Source organism: Macaca fascicularis, chromosome 14, assembly GCF_037993035.2.
Source record: "Macaca fascicularis isolate 582-1 chromosome 14, T2T-MFA8v1.1".
NCBI lineage: Eukaryota > Metazoa > Chordata > Mammalia > Primates > Cercopithecidae > Macaca > Macaca fascicularis.
Window position 1 is genome coordinate 8,716,779 of NC_088388.1, and position 15,468 is coordinate 8,732,246.

At 60.3% G+C, this 15,468-nt stretch overlaps 1 protein-coding gene across 4 annotated transcripts; it reads right to left on the bottom strand.

The window, feature by feature from the left end:
* Positions 1 to 1,868: 1,868 nt before the first annotated feature.
* Positions 1,869 to 15,392, bottom strand: SIPA1 (signal-induced proliferation-associated 1). Of its 4 annotated transcripts, none has more exons than XM_005577253.4 (16): positions 15,311 to 15,392; positions 11,886 to 12,655; positions 10,816 to 10,943; positions 10,552 to 10,728; positions 8,072 to 8,246; positions 7,245 to 7,348; positions 6,827 to 6,984; positions 6,140 to 6,749; positions 5,563 to 5,837; positions 3,288 to 3,506; positions 3,096 to 3,207; positions 2,903 to 3,011; positions 2,717 to 2,818; positions 2,577 to 2,631; positions 2,290 to 2,368; positions 1,869 to 2,198 (listed from the first exon to the last, which is right to left on the bottom strand). In XM_005577253.4, exons 2-16 carry the CDS (start codon positions 12,562 to 12,564, stop codon positions 2,052 to 2,054), a joined length of 3,129 nt encoding a protein of 1,042 aa, XP_005577310.3. In that variant the 5' UTR covers positions 12,565 to 12,655; positions 15,311 to 15,392; the 3' UTR covers positions 1,869 to 2,051. The 4 variants fall into 4 exon arrangements, with proteins under 4 accessions (XP_005577310.3, XP_005577312.3, XP_073869285.1 ...); XM_005577255.4 differs by having other exon boundaries at positions 15,075 to 15,392; XM_074013184.1 differs by lacking the exons at positions 1,869 to 2,198; positions 2,290 to 2,368; positions 2,577 to 2,631; ... (2 more) ...; positions 3,096 to 3,207; positions 3,288 to 3,506 and adding an exon at positions 3,855 to 4,233.
* Between the last annotated feature and the right edge of the window lie 76 nt (positions 15,393 to 15,468).

Below are 15,468 nucleotides of genomic sequence, written 5' to 3' on the forward strand. Positions count from 1 at the left end.
AGAAACACAAAAGACCCTGGGTGCAGGCTCCCATGGGCAGCGTCTGCGAGACTGCAGGCCGACTGCATCGATGAAGTGGAGCTTGCCCCGGGGCTCTGGCTCGCTGGGGATGGCCAGGGGCGGGGCCTGGAGCGAGGGCGGGCCTCGGCGGAACTCCTACGCGAGGGGCGGAGCCCGGGCTCGCGGTGGCCCGGTCAGGACCCGGGCGAAGCTGCCGGGTAGTCTCTGGGAGGCGGGGCCGGGGAGGAAGCGGGCGGGGTGAGAAGGCTCCTAAGCTGAGGAAGCCGATTGCTGAGCTGCGCAGGGACCCCGACCGGAGGTCCCCGACCCGAGGCCCAGAGGGAAACCAGGGAGCCCAGGCCATGCAGCCCATGCTGCGCCTCCCTCGCCTTGGCTTTCTCGGTCCCGCTTCCTCCCGTTACCCACGGAAGACCTCTCCTGGTCCTTCTCTCATTCCTGAATGATCCCATCATGCTCATGGCTCACCAGCTCCAAGTCCTCGTATCCAGCCCAGACCTCTCTCCTCTGCGCGCCAGCCCCTGGATATCTCCACTCTGACGTCCTCGGGCCTCTCAAACACCCTGTTCCAAATGACCTCAGCCATCCCCAGTCTGCCTCTCGTTTTCCCTGTGTCAGCCCTGGCCCTGCCACCTCCCAGGGGCTCCAGCCGGAAACCTGGCCACTATTGTAGATGCCACAACTCTTCTCTTAGTAACTTGCATCCAGTCTTTCCACGAGGTTCTGAAAAATCTGCCCACTTCTCCCCACTGTCACTGCTATCACTGAGTTTAAGTCCACTATACCTCCCACTGGACTGTGGCTACAGCCGCCTCCCTGCAGCCAAAGAGCTCTGACATCTAGATCTCACCTCATCAATCTCCCTTCGAACATCAACCACATGACCAGATCCTAGTTTTCTGCAGACACACCCTCAGTGACCAGAGCTTCCACACTAGTCCACAACCAGGAAGAACTGGCAGTCTTGGGAACTGCTAATCCACGATCCCTAGTGCACCTTCACAACCCTTTCTGATCTGGCTTCTTTGACCATGGGTTCCTGTGTGTGCCTTGGCTCTAGTCCAACAGGCCCCAGCCAGACTGGTCCTACCAGGATACCTCTGACATCTCTGCCTGGTGAACTCCTACCCAACCTTCAAAACTCAGCCCTCATTACCTCCTCCATGAAGGCTTCCTGATCCTCAGATGCTGTGTTTCTCAGAGCCTAGCTCATCCTGCCAGCACCTAAGTTAACAGACCCAGGGCCTAGGTCTCACCATGGAGCTTCAGCCAGCCTAGGGAAGGGACTGGAATAGGCATGAGATGCTGGGCAAGTCTGCCCTGTCTGGGCCTCAGGTCCAGAAAACATAGGATTTAGACAAAGTCCAAGTTTGGACTTGATGATGCCACTTAGAGGACCATAGGCTGGTGAGGAGAGAAGCGGGTCAAGGGCCCATTTCCTCCAGGACATGGAAACAGCCCCAGTCAACTGAGGCAGAGATGCCACCACCTCTGGAATTGGGCCCTGCAAGAAGTGACCAGGTGGGTGGAGAGAGGACGAGGCCTGGGGGCTCAGTGGCTTCAGAGAGAAGAATGAGGCCTGCACCGAGGTGCAGGGCCTTGTGATGCACGGCCAGGGTAGGTGTGGGCTGTGGCCACCTCCTTCCCTGCAGAACCAAATAAACGTTATGGGAGAGAAGCCAAGCAGTGGCCTGGCCCCAGGGACCCCTCAGCGAGTGCCAGCCCATCTCTGAGCCAGTGTTCCCAGGACCTGTCCTGACTGCTCCGAGGAGTCTGGCTGGGGCCTCTGGAGGCAAAGCCCCTGGCCCTGCCCTGTCTTGGACACATATTCAGACGCAGACAGCAGTGGCTTCTTTACTCCCTGAAGTCCTCTTTTCTCACAGAATATTTACAAACAGGGAAGGGGTGGAGGCCACCAAATAAAGGGCTGGGGACGGGGGCAGTGCTAAGACGCGCCTCTGCGCAGGGAGAGTTCCTGAGAAGGGCCCAGTGTGACCACGGTGCCCTCAGGGGCCCAGGTGGTCCCAGGTGGCTCAGGCCAGGTCAGCGGTGGGAGAGCCCAGCTGCTTGGAGGCCAGGAGCAGGCGTGTGGCTGCGCTCTCAGACTCTGCCTGCAGCCGTCGGTTGTTGTGTCTCAGGCTCCGCACCTCCTCCTCCAGGGCTGCCCTGTCCGCCTTCTCCTGGGGTGGCCGGGGAAGACAAGAGTCAGAGCCGCCAGCCCCTTTCCTGGGGCAGCCTTGTGACTCCCCCCAAGCCCAGCCCACCCCTCACCTTCTGCAGGTCCTCCTGCAGCTTCCTGAGCATGGACTCCAAGTGAGAGACCTTCTCTGAGAGGTTCCCAGGCTCTGGCCTGAGGACATGGGGGTCAAGACTCAGCAAGACCAAGGCAGGGCACAGCGCACCAGCTGACTCTCAGCCCCACCTAATGAGAGGGGCCCCGCCAGTCTTCTATGCATATGTGGCAGCAGAGCCGGGACAGACCTCCACCCCAGCGGACAGGCATGAAGTGGGGGGTCATGTGGGCAGGTAAAGCGGCTGTGGGGAGTTGGGGAGCTTACTCAGCATCAGACTTTGGAGTTCCCTTAGGGTCTCCGCTCTCTGGGATGGGCTGTCCTGTGGGGACAGAGGGATCAGGTGGGCAGTCAGAAAGGGGGCAAGAGCACTGCCCAGGCTTACTGCAGCACCCTGGTGGCCTCACCCTCTCTGGACAGCGACTCCAGAATGGTGTTGCAAGTGGAGGCGATCTCCGAGATGGCCTGCCACTCATCCTCCAGGGTCCCACTGCCTGCCTCCGACATGACTGTGGGCACAAGGAGCAGGCTGAGCTGGGGAAGCCCAGAAGCACCCCCCGACCCTTCCCCTGCTCTCCTGGGTCCAGACTCACTCCTGCTGATGGAGTTCCGCAGAGACAAGGTACGTGGCAGAAAGGAGGCCCTCAGCTCTGGAGCCGGGTTGCCCTTGTCCTCAGAGCCACTGGGACTGCCTGGCCCGTCCTGTGCGACAGAAGTGGATACCGATTCAGTGATGCCCACTGTCACCACTGTGCCACTGGGCTCCAGAGCCCGGTTTCTGCTCACCTGGGTCAGGGGTGCCTCACTGTCAGCACTGGGTACTGATGGCTTGGCCGTGGTGGCCAGGAGGAGATCCGGGGTGGTGGTGGGCAGGACTGGGGCCTCATCTGACAGGGAGCTGGGGAGAGCAGGGGTGGCTCAGAAAGGGAAGCCGCTTTTCCAGAGGCCTGGAGGAGAGGGAAGGCCAAGAGTGTGCACCTGCGTGGTGACAACGAGTTCTGGCTGTGCAGGAACTCGGTCCTCTCCTCGGCCAGATCCCCAGGCACTGGAGGACTGCCACCATCTTGCAGGCATAGGTGCAGCAGCTGTTTTGTGGTGGGCAGCAGGGTCACCCCCTGGACCTCATCCTGCACAGGCTCTGGGGCCCCCCGCCGGCTGGGCTCCTGCAGAGACAGCATGTACAGCTCCGAAAAACTCCTGTGGAGGGGGACAGGGTCAGGCAGGACTTCCCCAGTCCCCAGCGTCCTGCATCACCAGCCCCACCCCCAGCCCAGCTCACTACCAGGAGCAGGAGAGCTCCCCAGTTTCCAGACAACAGTGAAAAATGTCTGCCTGGTTACTGGCCATTTTTCCAGACCATGGTTCAAATTCCAGTGCTGCCCCTGGATATCCCAAGCAAATCACTCTGAACATCAATTTCTCCATCTGTGAAATGGGGATAATAGTACCAACCTCATAGTGTGCTGTGAGGGTTTAAGTAAGACGTTTAAATTGCTTAAATCCCAAAACTACTGTCTGTAGCCAAATCCAACCTGTGCCTTTTCCTTTTCTTTTCTAAAGCAGATGTGCCAGCTGCTGTACTGCAAGCTAAGCATGGATTTTACTTTTTTTTTTTTTTTTTGAGATGGAGTTTTGCTCTTGTTGCCCAGGCTGGAGTGCAGTGGCGTGATCACAGCTCACTGCAACTTCCTCCGCCTCCTGGGTTCAAGTGAGTCTCCTGCCTCAGCCTCCGGAGTAGCTGGGATTACAGGCGTCTGCCATCATGCCTGGCTAATTTTTGTATTTTTAGTAGAGATGGGTTTCACCATGTTGGCCAGGCTGGTCTCGAACTCCTGACCTCAGGTGATCCACTTGCCTCAGCCTCCCGAAGTGCTGGGATTACAGGTGTGAGCCACCGCACCCAGTCCGGATTTTACATTTTTAACTAGTAGAAAAATCAAAATAATATTTCATGATAAGTGAAAATCATATAAAATCCAAATTTCAGTGTCTGTAAAGTTTTAGCGAGATACAGGCACATTTATTTATTCATTTACCTACAACGACAGAGTAGCTGCGGCAGAGACCAGATGGTCCAGAAAGCCTAAAATATTTATTATTTGGGCATTTACAGAAAATGTTTGCCTACCCCTGGCTTAGCACAGGAAATTATCAATAGTGTGTAATGTGTGTGGTGGTGGCAGGGGGGCGGGTGTCAACACTTTAAAAAAAAAAAAAGAAAAAACAGATAGTCGGGGCTATTTGATCTTTTAAGCAGTGGGAGCAAGGCGCTTAACTGGTCCCATTCTACATATGAAGAAAGAGGTTCAGGGCGTGGTGGCTCACGCCTTTAATCCCAGAACTTTGGGAGGGCGAGGCGGGTGGAGCACCTGAGGTCAGGAGTTCGAGACCAGCCTGACCAACATGGTGAAACCCCGTCTCTACTACAAGTACAAAAAATTAGCCGGCCGTGGTGGTGCGTGCCTGTAATCCCAGCTACAAGACAGGCTGAGGCAGGGGAATTGCTTGAATCCGGGAGGCGGAGATTGCAATAAGCCAAGATCACGCCATTGCACTCCAGCTTGGGCAACAAGAGTGAAACTTCGTCTCAAAAAAAAAAAAAAAAATTAAGAGGCCGGGCGCGGTGGCTCAAGCCTGTAATCCCAGCACTTTGGGAGGCCGAGACGGGTGGATCACGAGGTCAGGAGATCGAGACCATCCTGGCTAACACGGTGAAACCCCGTCTCTACTAAAAAATACAAAAATACTAGCCGGGCGAGGTGGCGGGCGCCTGTAGTCCCAGCTACTCGGGAGGCTGAGGCAGGAGAATGGCGTGAACCCGGGAGGCGGAGCTTACAGTGAGCTGAGATCCGGCCACTGCACTCCAGCCTGGGCGACAGAGCGAGACTCCGTCTCAAAAAAAAAAAAACAAAAAAAAAAAATTAAGAGAGAGGAGCGAGAGAGAGGAGAGAGAAGAGAGGAAGAGAGGGGAGAGAGAGAGAAGAAGGAAGGGGAGAGAGAGAGAGAAGAAGGAAGGGGAGAGAGAGAGAGAAGAAGGAAGGGGAGAGAGAGAGAAGAAGGAAAGGGGGAGGGGGAGAGAGAGAGAGAGAGAGAGAGACTGAGACTCAGACGGGCTAAGAGACCAGAGATTCTTTCTAAAAGGAAAGGTATCCACAAGGGGTTCCTGAAACTGCTAATGGCGACCCGAGAGGCACAGACTGTGCGGTGGCCAACTGCCGGCCTTCCCACCTCCCCGCGTCCCCGGCACCCTGACCTGCGGGGCCGGCCGCTCTCGTCGGGGGGCAGGACGGTGACGCAGACCTTGGGCGCCGAGCGCAGCAGCTGGGCAGCGGCCTCGGGCCGGAGGCTGGGCAGCGTCTGGCCGCACACGCGCAGCAGGCGCGCCCCGGGCCGCAGCCCAGCCGTCTCGGCGAACGTGAAGCGTTCCACGTGCGTGACGAAGCCCTCGGCGTCCACCTCGAAGCCCAGGCGGCCTTGACCGTCGCGGGGCAGCGCCAGCTCGCGGGTCTCGCAGCCGCGGCTCACCAGCTGAGGGCGGGGCGGGGCGAGTGGGCGGGGCTGCCGGGAGGTGGGGCCGCCCCAGCGCCCGCCCCCTGGACTGCGTCCCAGGCCACATGGAAAGTTCCACAGCCCCCGAGGGTCGCGTGTGGGATGAGGACCAGAAGTCGCTTACTCGAGGGCACCAGTTCCGGCCTTGCCAAGCCCCAGGGCTAGCTCTGCCCTCCTCGACTTTCCCTTCCGCAGGAGTGGGGGACAAAAGCGGAGGGAAGGATCCAAAGCAGGCCCCGCCCCGCCGCGCGCAGGTGCCCCAGTTTCCCGCTCAGGCTCACCTGCAGGCGCGCCACCACCTCGCCCACGGCTTGGCCGGGGGACCCGTCGAAGCGCAGCGTGATCGCCTCCCCGCGGCCGTGGTACAGGTCCAGCTGCTGCTCGGAGAAGGTCCAGGCCAGCACGTCGCGACAGGCGCAATTGAACACTACGCGGCCGTCGCGCGGCGCCACCAGCACCAGAGCCTCGGCCGAGATGCCCAGCAGGCAGGGCACCTCGGCGCCTTCGGGGCCGCTCGCCTGAGCCCCGGCGGCGACCCGCGCCCCGGACGCAGCGCGCACGCCCCACACCAGTGAGCCAGCTGCCTGCAGCTCGGTGCCCGGGCCCCGAGGGGCTGCCCGGCGCCTCCCCCCTAGGGAAGGCAAGCCGAAGCGTGAGGCCGAGTCCAGCGACGTAGTGGTCACTTCGTTGGTGGCCAGGTCTTGCAGGTACTGCTGGCGGGTGCGTGTGGCCATGGCGTGGAACTGGCGTGCGTGGCCGGCCGCCTGCTCGCCATTCAGCGCCTTGGCCAGCAGGAAGGCGCGGAAGTCGGCGTTGGCCGCGAAGGGGCCTCCGCCAGCAGGCAGAGCTGGCCCGAAGGCCGGGGTGTCCTGGGTACGGCTCACAGCCACCCTGCGGGGAGGGAGGTGGAAATGAGGGGCAGCAGGACGCCATGCCCACGGGAGACCTGGGACCACACCGGTGCCTACCTGTAGGAGGTGTGCGGTGTGCAGGGTGCGTGTGCCCGCACCACTAGGAACACGTGTTGGAAGTGTGAGCGGATGGTGGCGGGGCAGAAGGGCTTGCTGCCAGGCTCCTGGAACACGATGGTCACAATGTCGTTGCCAATGTGACGCTTCCGCAGGAGCTGGGGGTTGGATAGTTGGGGCTCATGATGAGGCCTGCCATGCCCCAAACCCCTCCTTATTCAAGCAGGAGAAAGCCAAGACACCAATGGCTCCCCACTGCCCCTGGTGAAGACCTAGGGTGTTTGCCTTTGGGAAGGGGCCACCAGAGGGGCGGGTTGTTGGGGCCAACAGAGCTCCAGCCAAAGCTCAAATGTCATGGACCATGCAGGGCCCTCCATGGTTCCCGGAAGCCCCACCCCCACGCTGGTCCCCCTCACACCTGCTGCTGGTTGTTGGGGGTGTAAGGCAGCATCGTGGACACGTGGAACATGATCTCGTGGTCCTGGTACGTGGTGTAGAGGGAGTGTGTGCCTGTGGAATCCGCTGTGGCCAGGGAGTTAGGGACACAGAAGGAGAAAACAAGGGGAATCTGAGTGACTTGAACTTGCCACTCCTGTCTGCACACGGGAGCCTCTGTGCCCCAAACAGCAGGTGGACAACCAGTCATGCCACCAGCCAATGCCCAGCCAGTGAGATCCAAGGGCCTCATCCCTGGGTGCCCCTCCTCCCCTCCCTCCACAGGCTCCAGCCCCATGCCAGAGTGAAGGGGGGTCAGGATGGGAGCGTTGAAATAGAATGAAGACAGAAATGAGAAGGGGTCTCAGAGAGAGGCCAGGGTCAGGTGTCCTAGGAGAACAGGTGTCACTCCAGGCCCAAGCATGTGTGGTATGCTGGGAAAGTGAAAGGCAGGCAGGGGTGCTCAGTACAACACCTCCCAGGGGTCCTGGGGCCCCTTCCACCAGGGAGGCAGGGGCACCTCTCTTCTATGAGGCTGAGCTGCTGGAATGTGTTTGGTGGAGGGGTAGTGCCCCCAAACCACTTTAGCCCTAGCTCAGGCAGTAGGGTACTTGGGCCTTGAGGGACAGTCCCAGCCCCTCCTCTCAGCCCATAGTTTGGCCCTTATAGCCCTGACTCAGATCCTCAGCTTACACAAAGAACTCTCCAGCCCCCAGCCCCAGGACTGTATGGACAAAGGAGTGACAAGGCAATTCGTGCTCACCCCTTCAGCACAGATTTGCTCCCACCCCTCCTGCCCCTGGGCCTCACTTTTGGTGTCTAGTTGGGCCCGGTAACTCTCAAAGCCTTTGAGCCGCACCACATCGCCCAGCAAGGTGAGAAACTGCATGAAGGCTGGTCCCGCCTCCTGGTTGTTGTACATCTCCTCCTCTGAGCCCTGGCCCGCCCGGCAGTACAGGATGCCCACCTTGCGCTGGAAACTCAGCTGTGGGTAGGAGACAGAAGGCATAGGTCTCAGTCCCCCACAGCCCGACCCCACCAGCTCTTAGGGAATGGATGGGACGCTGGCCTGGGGGCTGAGCACCAGCCCTCTCTGAGCCACTTGTGTCCTTGCCTGTCAGGTGAGTACAGTCTGTTGTGCTCCTCGTGCTTGGGAGGGCACAGGTAGGAAGGGATGGGAGGAGGCTGGTTCCCATGTGGCAGTAGAGAAGGTGATTCACAGAAAGAACCCTTCCAATAAACATACACATTATCATCCTCCTTATCTCAAGGCTGGACTGTCCTCTCCACCCCTGAATCCAAAGCACCCCCACCCCAGCCCCTTCAGGCCTTGAGCCAGGCACCACCTCTGCCACCCATGCTCTCATTTCTGTGCCCTCTGTTCCTGGCTCTTCCCTCTGCGGATAACTGGATAACCGTGCCCAGCTCAAGGTGCTCTGAGCTCCTCCGAACAGCACAGGCTCCCTCCAGCAGTCACCTCCCTTTTCTACAACTAAACTTGTCTGCACTCACAGTCCCCACTTCCATTTCATTCCTCCCAACCCCCTGCACCTCCCACTCCCCATAGGGACCGCAGATGTGGCCTCATCCTGGCACCCTCCCGGCCACAGTTGGCACTGAGGATAGCTGGAAACTCACCTTGCCTAGGGCCCCAGGGACCCCGTCCTCTTCTGCCTGGGCCTCTTCTCCACCCATGCTCCTCCCACTCCCTGGCTGCAGCAGGCATGACACCCCCATCTCTGCCTCCCACTCAGACCAGCCTACCAAACCCCAGGCCCTTTTCTCCAGCTGCCTAATGTCTCACCTTGCTGTGACTCCTCCACCCTGCTCCTCCTCCTTAAAGCACCACTCCTGGGGGCCAAGAAGCTGGGCAATCCTAGCACTTCACCTCTTCCAGTCAGCCACATGACTACCCAGTCCCTCTTGGACTGTCACCTCCTCTTCACCTCCACTATCGATGCCACTGTGTCCAGCCTGGGCAATTGCAACAGGCTTCAGCCTGGCCTCCCCGCCCCATACAGTCTAGTCCCCAGGCTGCAGCCAGAGAGTTGCCCCTCTCAGATCTGCACTGGATCCCTCCATGGCTCCCCAGTGCCCATGGTAACAAATGCAAGCTTCTCCCCAGCCCCTCCCCACAATCCCGACCCCAGCCACGCTGAACTGACTGCCTACTGTGCCATGCTCTCATTCTCCAAGCCTTTGCACAAGTTACTCCTTCTGACTAGAAAACACCTGCTTATCCAGGCTGGAGCCCTTTTATGTTCTCCCTCCTGGAAAACCCTGGCCAAGGAAGGGCTCTCAGCACTACCCTTGTGGCCCACGGAGCCCTCAACATTCCCCTTTCAGTGTTATCCTGCTCGTGTATTTCAGCAGTTCTCTGTGGGTCTCCTTCTCCCACCCAGCTGTGAGCTACTCAAGCAAAGCACCTGGTCTAGACCTGTCCCCAGCATCCAGTCTGAGGCCTGGCACCAAGAAGGTCTAAGAAATGTTTGTTGAATGACTGATGGGTTGAATGACACAGAGGAGACTCAGCCAATAGGCAGCTTTCAGCATGGAGTGGGGGCTGGAAGGAGCCACTCCAGGAAGCTGGAGCACCACATGTAAGAGGAAACCCAGCAGGGGCTGTGGGGGAAATTGGCCAGGAATGATGCGGGAACTGCAGGACCAGTGGGGTGAGTCAGACCAGGGCGTCTAGGGCTGTAAAGATCTTTTTAAAATGCAGACTCTGGGCCGAGTGCAGTGGCTCACGCCTGTAATCCCAGCACTTTGGGAGGCGGAAGTTGGCAGATCACAAGGTCAGGAGTTCGAAACCAGCGTGGCCAACATGGTAAAACCCAGTCTCTACTGCAAATACAAAACTTAGCTGGGCATGGTGGTGCGCACCTGTAGTCCCAGCTACTCGGGAGGCTGAGGCAGGAGAATCGCTTGAACCCGGGAGGTGGAGGTTGCAGTGAGCTGAGATTGCACCATTGCACTCCAGCCTGGGTGACAGAGCGAGACTCCATCTCTAAATAAATACATAAATAAAGAGCAGACTCTGATTCAGATGGTCTGGGGTGGGGCCCCAGAATCTGCATTTCTAGATGATGTGGATACTGCTGGTCTACAGAGCTCACTTTGAGAAGCAAGGCTCCAGATGACCTCTGATACTTTCTCTCTGAAAATCTAGCTCTCCTGGGGTCACCACCCAGCCCAGGATCAGGGTCAAGGCTAGGGGTTTGGGAGCTGGGCAGGCTGGGTTCAGACTGGGGCCAGTTGTACGGCTGTGGGCTCCGCGGCCGGTCACTCACCACTTGCTCATCCAGTGTGAGCAGCGTCCGTGGTACCTTGGGTGAAGCTGAGCCCAGGCGCAGGCAGCTGGGGCTCAGCTGCGGCGCCACGTGCTCCAGAAGTTTCCTTGGGGACAGACCCCGTGGGGGCCCCGGCGGCAACGCGTCCTCCGAGATGGTGCCACGGAGGGTCCGGAGCTGAGGAAAGGGTGTAGGGGAACTCAGGATGCATACAGGGTGTCGGGGAGGCAACTCAAACGTCCTGATCCCGCGATCCCGGCCCACCTGCGTAGTCCGCACGATGACGCGGTAGCTGTGCAGGGTGCCCCCTCCGCTGCCCTCCTTCTCCTCCCGCCGCAGGCTCACTGCCACCGGGCCGAGCGACTCGTCCATCCCGAAGAAGTTCTGATGTTCTGGGGGACCGCGCCGAAGAAAATGATTGGTCCCGCCGGCTGGCAGCCCCGCCCCCGCTCGACCACGCGCATCACTAAGCTCCGCCCTCGGCTTCATCTCACCACCAAATGCTGACCCTAGACTAAGTCCCGCCCCTCTGTAGCCCCGAGCTCAACATCTTGATCTCAACCCTGATCCAGAGGTGGACCCAGACCCAGACCTAGATCCACGCAGCCAGCTGCCAGGCCTAAATCCTGCCTTGGCCCCGCTCACCACGCCCCCATTCTGTCTTCTGTGTCCTGGAGCCCTCTCCGCAGTGCAGGTGAGAACAAGGTTCACGGATGCAGGGCTTTGGGGCCTGAGTTTTCACCCCACAGAAATGCCCATAGGGAATCTCTCCCCAGCCCGGCAGGCTGAACCAGATGGAGGCAGAGGGACCAGCCCTGGCTGAGGGTGAGGGGCCAGGGATTAGCCTTAAGAAGGTGGTTGAGGTCGGGCGCGGTGGCTCAAGCCTGTAATCCCAGCACTTTGGGAGGCCGAGACGGGCGGATCACGAGGTCAGGAGATCGAGACCATCCTGGCTAACACGGTGAAACCCCGTCTCTACTAAAAAATACAAAAAAATAGCCGGGCGAGGTGGCGGGCGCCTGTAGTCCCAGCTACTCCGGAGGCTGAGGCAGGAGAATGGCGTAAACCCGGGAGGCGGAGCTTGCAGTGAGCTGAGATCTGGCCACTGCACTCCAGCCTGGGCGACAGAGCGAGACTCCGTCTCAAAAAAAAAAAAAAAAAAAAGAAGGTGGTTGAAAGTGGGTCCAGGAGGACCCCAGCTCAGCTCTTGAGCCCTCCCAGGGCCAGGGACTTCACAGGAAATGGACAGTTCATGAGCCCTACTGTGTGCACTGCAGGTGACAGGGACCTCTTCTTCAGCACCCCTCCTCCCCCCCGGAACTGCCTTTCCTCACCTTTGCCATAGAAGTACTTGCGGTAGTAGCCGGCACCCAGGTCTGCGTGCTCCAGGCTGTAGGCCGAGGTTCGGTTCTGTGGCTCCTCCAGGATGGACACGGCCGCGTTGGGCAGTGCAGGGGGCACAGGTGGGGATGCTGGTCCACCCAGGCCTAGCTCACCCTCACCCCCGAGCTCACACACAAAGCCAGGTGCCCCATGCAGCAGGTCCGAGCTGGCAGCCTGGTCGTCCGCTGAAGCCAGGGTCCCAGAGCTGGCCTCTGAGTGGCTCCCCGTCCCCTGAGACCTCGGAGCCCAATCAAAGAGCAGGCTTTGCACGTCATAGTGGGCAAACCATCGAGGCTCAAGCACTGGCGGGAAGGCAGGCTCTGGTTCCTCGGCTGGCAGCCCCAGCAGTGCCAGCGGGTCAGTGAAGAGCCGGGTGGAAGTGGCTGCAGGGCGGCTGGCCTCTTCGTGGCTGTGGGCACGGGCACGGGGGCTGGCTGGCGTGGGGGGTCTGGCCTCGCCTGCATCACTGCCGCTGCGCAGGAGCGGGCCCCGGACTGGCCTCGGATCGAAGGTGTGCGGTGTCAGCGGGGGCCGTGCTGGCTGGCGCAGCTTGCGGGCAAAGAGGTCATCCGTGGACGCAGGGGCCATGCCCCGCCGAGGGCTCCCCACACCGCCAGCCCACATGGGCATGTTCTGTGGGCCTGACTCTCCGGGGGCTGGGCCGCATTGGCGGGCACGGGTGTTTGGTGCCCAGCCGGAGGTTGCAGCAGCAGTTCCTGCCCTGAAGGAGGAGGGGGCTGTTCAGAGGGGCCTGGGCAGAAAACAGGAACCCAGGCCCCCAGCCTGGTCCTCCACCACCCGCGTTGGCTTCCGGCCCCCTCCGAGACCATCAAAGCTGCTTCCGCTTTCCAGGCCACTTCCTTGTCTGCCTAGGGCTGAGGTTTTCAGCCCCCTCCCCGGCTTAGGTGGGCAGGGCTAGAGGCTGGGCTGTTGGGTCTTGGCCCTGAGGGTCCTGGAGCCTGGGCAGTCCTGGGGCTTCCAGGGTCCCCCAGTTGCCACTCACACACCTTAGCTTTGGCCTGGGCCCAGAGTAAGGGTCCCACCAGGACCTAGCCCAACTGGACAGATGACTTGTATTGGCTGGGACGGGAAACCCAGGGGCCACTGGTGTCTGGGTCCTGCCCACTTAACAAAGGGAGGACGTCCTGTCCCCAGAGACCTTCCTCCCTGCCCCTCCCACTTCCTTCAGGGTCCCTGGAGAACTGATCACCCAGAGAGGTCTGATCTCAGTGCCCTGGACCTCAAGGCCTCAATACCACAAGGACACATGGGTTCCCAGGGGGGCAATGGCAGGGCAGCAGGAATGGCAAGAGGACTTCCTTCAGCACAGGAAGTAGCCCCAACTGTGGGCCCAGCCCTCTGCCAGGCCCCTACATCCTGAGGAAGGTGCTGGGGTCACAGCAGCCGTCATGGGACCCCAGTCACCCTGGCCTGAAGGACAGGCCAGCTCACCTTCTTGCAGGCTACTGTGCCCAGGCTTGGGCACAAGAGGAGTCACAATGACAGGGACCCATAGGGACCTCTGCCTACCTGGTCTCACTGATGCAGACAGGGAGGTCTGAACCCCATGTGACAGATGGTCAAATGAGGTCCAGAGGAGATGCTCTTGCCTGAAGCAATTCCATGTCAGAGCTAGGATTTGAGCCTGGGTCTGTTCATCTTCAGGGCCTAAGCAGGGCTGCACCTGCCCACTGCTGTCTGTGTGCGTAGATATTGGGGGGTGGGTGTTGGGCTGAGGTTCAAGGTCTCACAGGATGCAAGATTGAGACACCCAAAGCCCCAGGGACCTGCTAAGTGCGGAAATGTGACGCCAGAGGCAGGTGCAAATGTTGGTGGGAGAACTTGAGGGAAGCCACGCCCAGGCAAGACCTGGATGGACTAGGCAGTGAGGACAGGGAGCTGGGGACCTTCCACTAGGGGTACAGGCATCTAATGGTGGGTCTTCCTGCAGCACCCAGTGACATCATGCAGGGCTGGGCCGGTGGAGAAGGGGCTCCACACACCCCTCGCCTGGGGCCTCCAGAACCAAGCAAGGGTCGGCTCCCCAGCCCAGGTGCCTTCTACTTTATTTCTCCTGAATAAACTCCCACGCTGACCTTGAGCTTCTGTTTTCTCATCTCTAAAATAGGGTTAACTGGCTGGGCGCAGTGGCTCAGGCCTGTAAGCCCAGCACTTTGGGAGGCCAAGGTTGGCGGGGGGGGGGGGATCACCGGAGGTCAGGAGTTCGAGACCAGCCTGGCCAACACGGTGAAACCCTGTCTCTACTAAAAATGCAAAAATTAGCCGGCTGTGGTGGTGCGTGCCTGTAGTCCCAGCTACTCGGGAGGCTGAGGCAGGAGAATCGCTTAAACCTGGGAGGCGGAGGTTGCAGTGAGTCGAGATCACACCACTGAACTCCAGCCTGGGCGACAGAGCGAGACTCTGTCTCAAAAACAAAACAAAACAAAAAACCTGGGGTTAACTATTTCTGTCCCCTCCCAAGGCTGTTGAGAGGCTGAGACGAGTAAGGTGAGTGTCGCTAGCTAGCTGTGTGTGTGACGGGTGTAGCCCCTGGCTCCATGAGCCAAGCTCTGGGCACATCCAGCGCTCGGGCCTGGGCTATAGTGTGTGAAGGAGTAGGAGGGCATGAGGGAGGGGGTCTGTGCAAGCCCCGCTCCGTGTGGGCTGAGCTCTGCACGCTTGGAAGTGAGCTCTGTGCATGTGTGCACCCAGCCTGTGGGCTGCCTCTTGCTGTGGCTCAGTGCCAGGCTCTGGCGCTGCCTTGAGGGGTGTTCTTGGGCTCTGCCCCCCACCCTGAAGCTTCACACAGGGTCCATTGAGGCCAGGACATTCCTCCGGGTCTGTGTCACTAGGGGTGGGGGGAAAGGGCCGGCCCCGCCCCCACAGATCCGGAAGGCCTGGCTGCCCCAGGAGGAGGAGCTGGCCACTTCCCAGCACATCTGGAGGTCATGACCCCATTTCGGCTGCCAGGGGGCGCGACAGATGTTTCCTCCCAGGCCAGGCGAGGGACTGGGGTGGAGGCCGCCTAAGGAGAAAAGGAGCCTCAGAATAAGGGGGAGCCCCGAACACACTTGCAGTGTTGAGGGGGAGGGGGGTCACAGCACCGCCACCAGGAGTCAGGAGCCGCCGCCTCCACTCACCGGTTTGCTGGCCAGGCTAAGCCGTCACACAGAGGAACTAGGAACGGCTGGTCAGAGACAGGGGGCTGGACATATTGACTCGGGACTGAACTGGAGCCCGGAGGGAAGTTGGGAGGGTGCTGGTGGCGAACGTGGCGAGGACCCCACTCCCATACACATCACCCGGGCCCACGGCTAGGCCCTCTCCCCTGACGGGCCCGACAGCAGTGCCTCCCGTCCCTTGCTCCCACCAGTACCTCTGGGGCTCCCGCCCAGCCGCCGCCGCCCGCGCTGGGGTCCCGCTGACGCTCTCCCGCTACAGCTCCCGGCGCCGGCTCCGCCTGGGGGCGGGGCCGTGCCGGGGGCGGGGCCATGTTGGGGGCGGGACCAGCCGGGAGCCGTCTGCGGCGGGAAG

Excerpts from the sequence above, each read along its gene's own strand:
- SIPA1 (XM_005577253.4), bottom strand. The coding sequence starts at position 12,564 with ATGCCCATGTGGGCTGGCGGTGTGGGGAGCCCTCGGCGGGGCATGGCC. Across the intron at positions 2,819-2,902 it reads GCGGAACTCCATCAGCAGGA|TCATGTCGGAGGCAGGCAGT; the intron begins GTGAGTCTGGAC and ends TTGTGCCCACAG. Across the intron at positions 2,369-2,576 it reads ACTCCAAAGTCTGATGCTGA|GCCAGAGCCTGGGAACCTCT; the intron begins GTAAGCTCCCCA and ends CCATGTCCTCAG.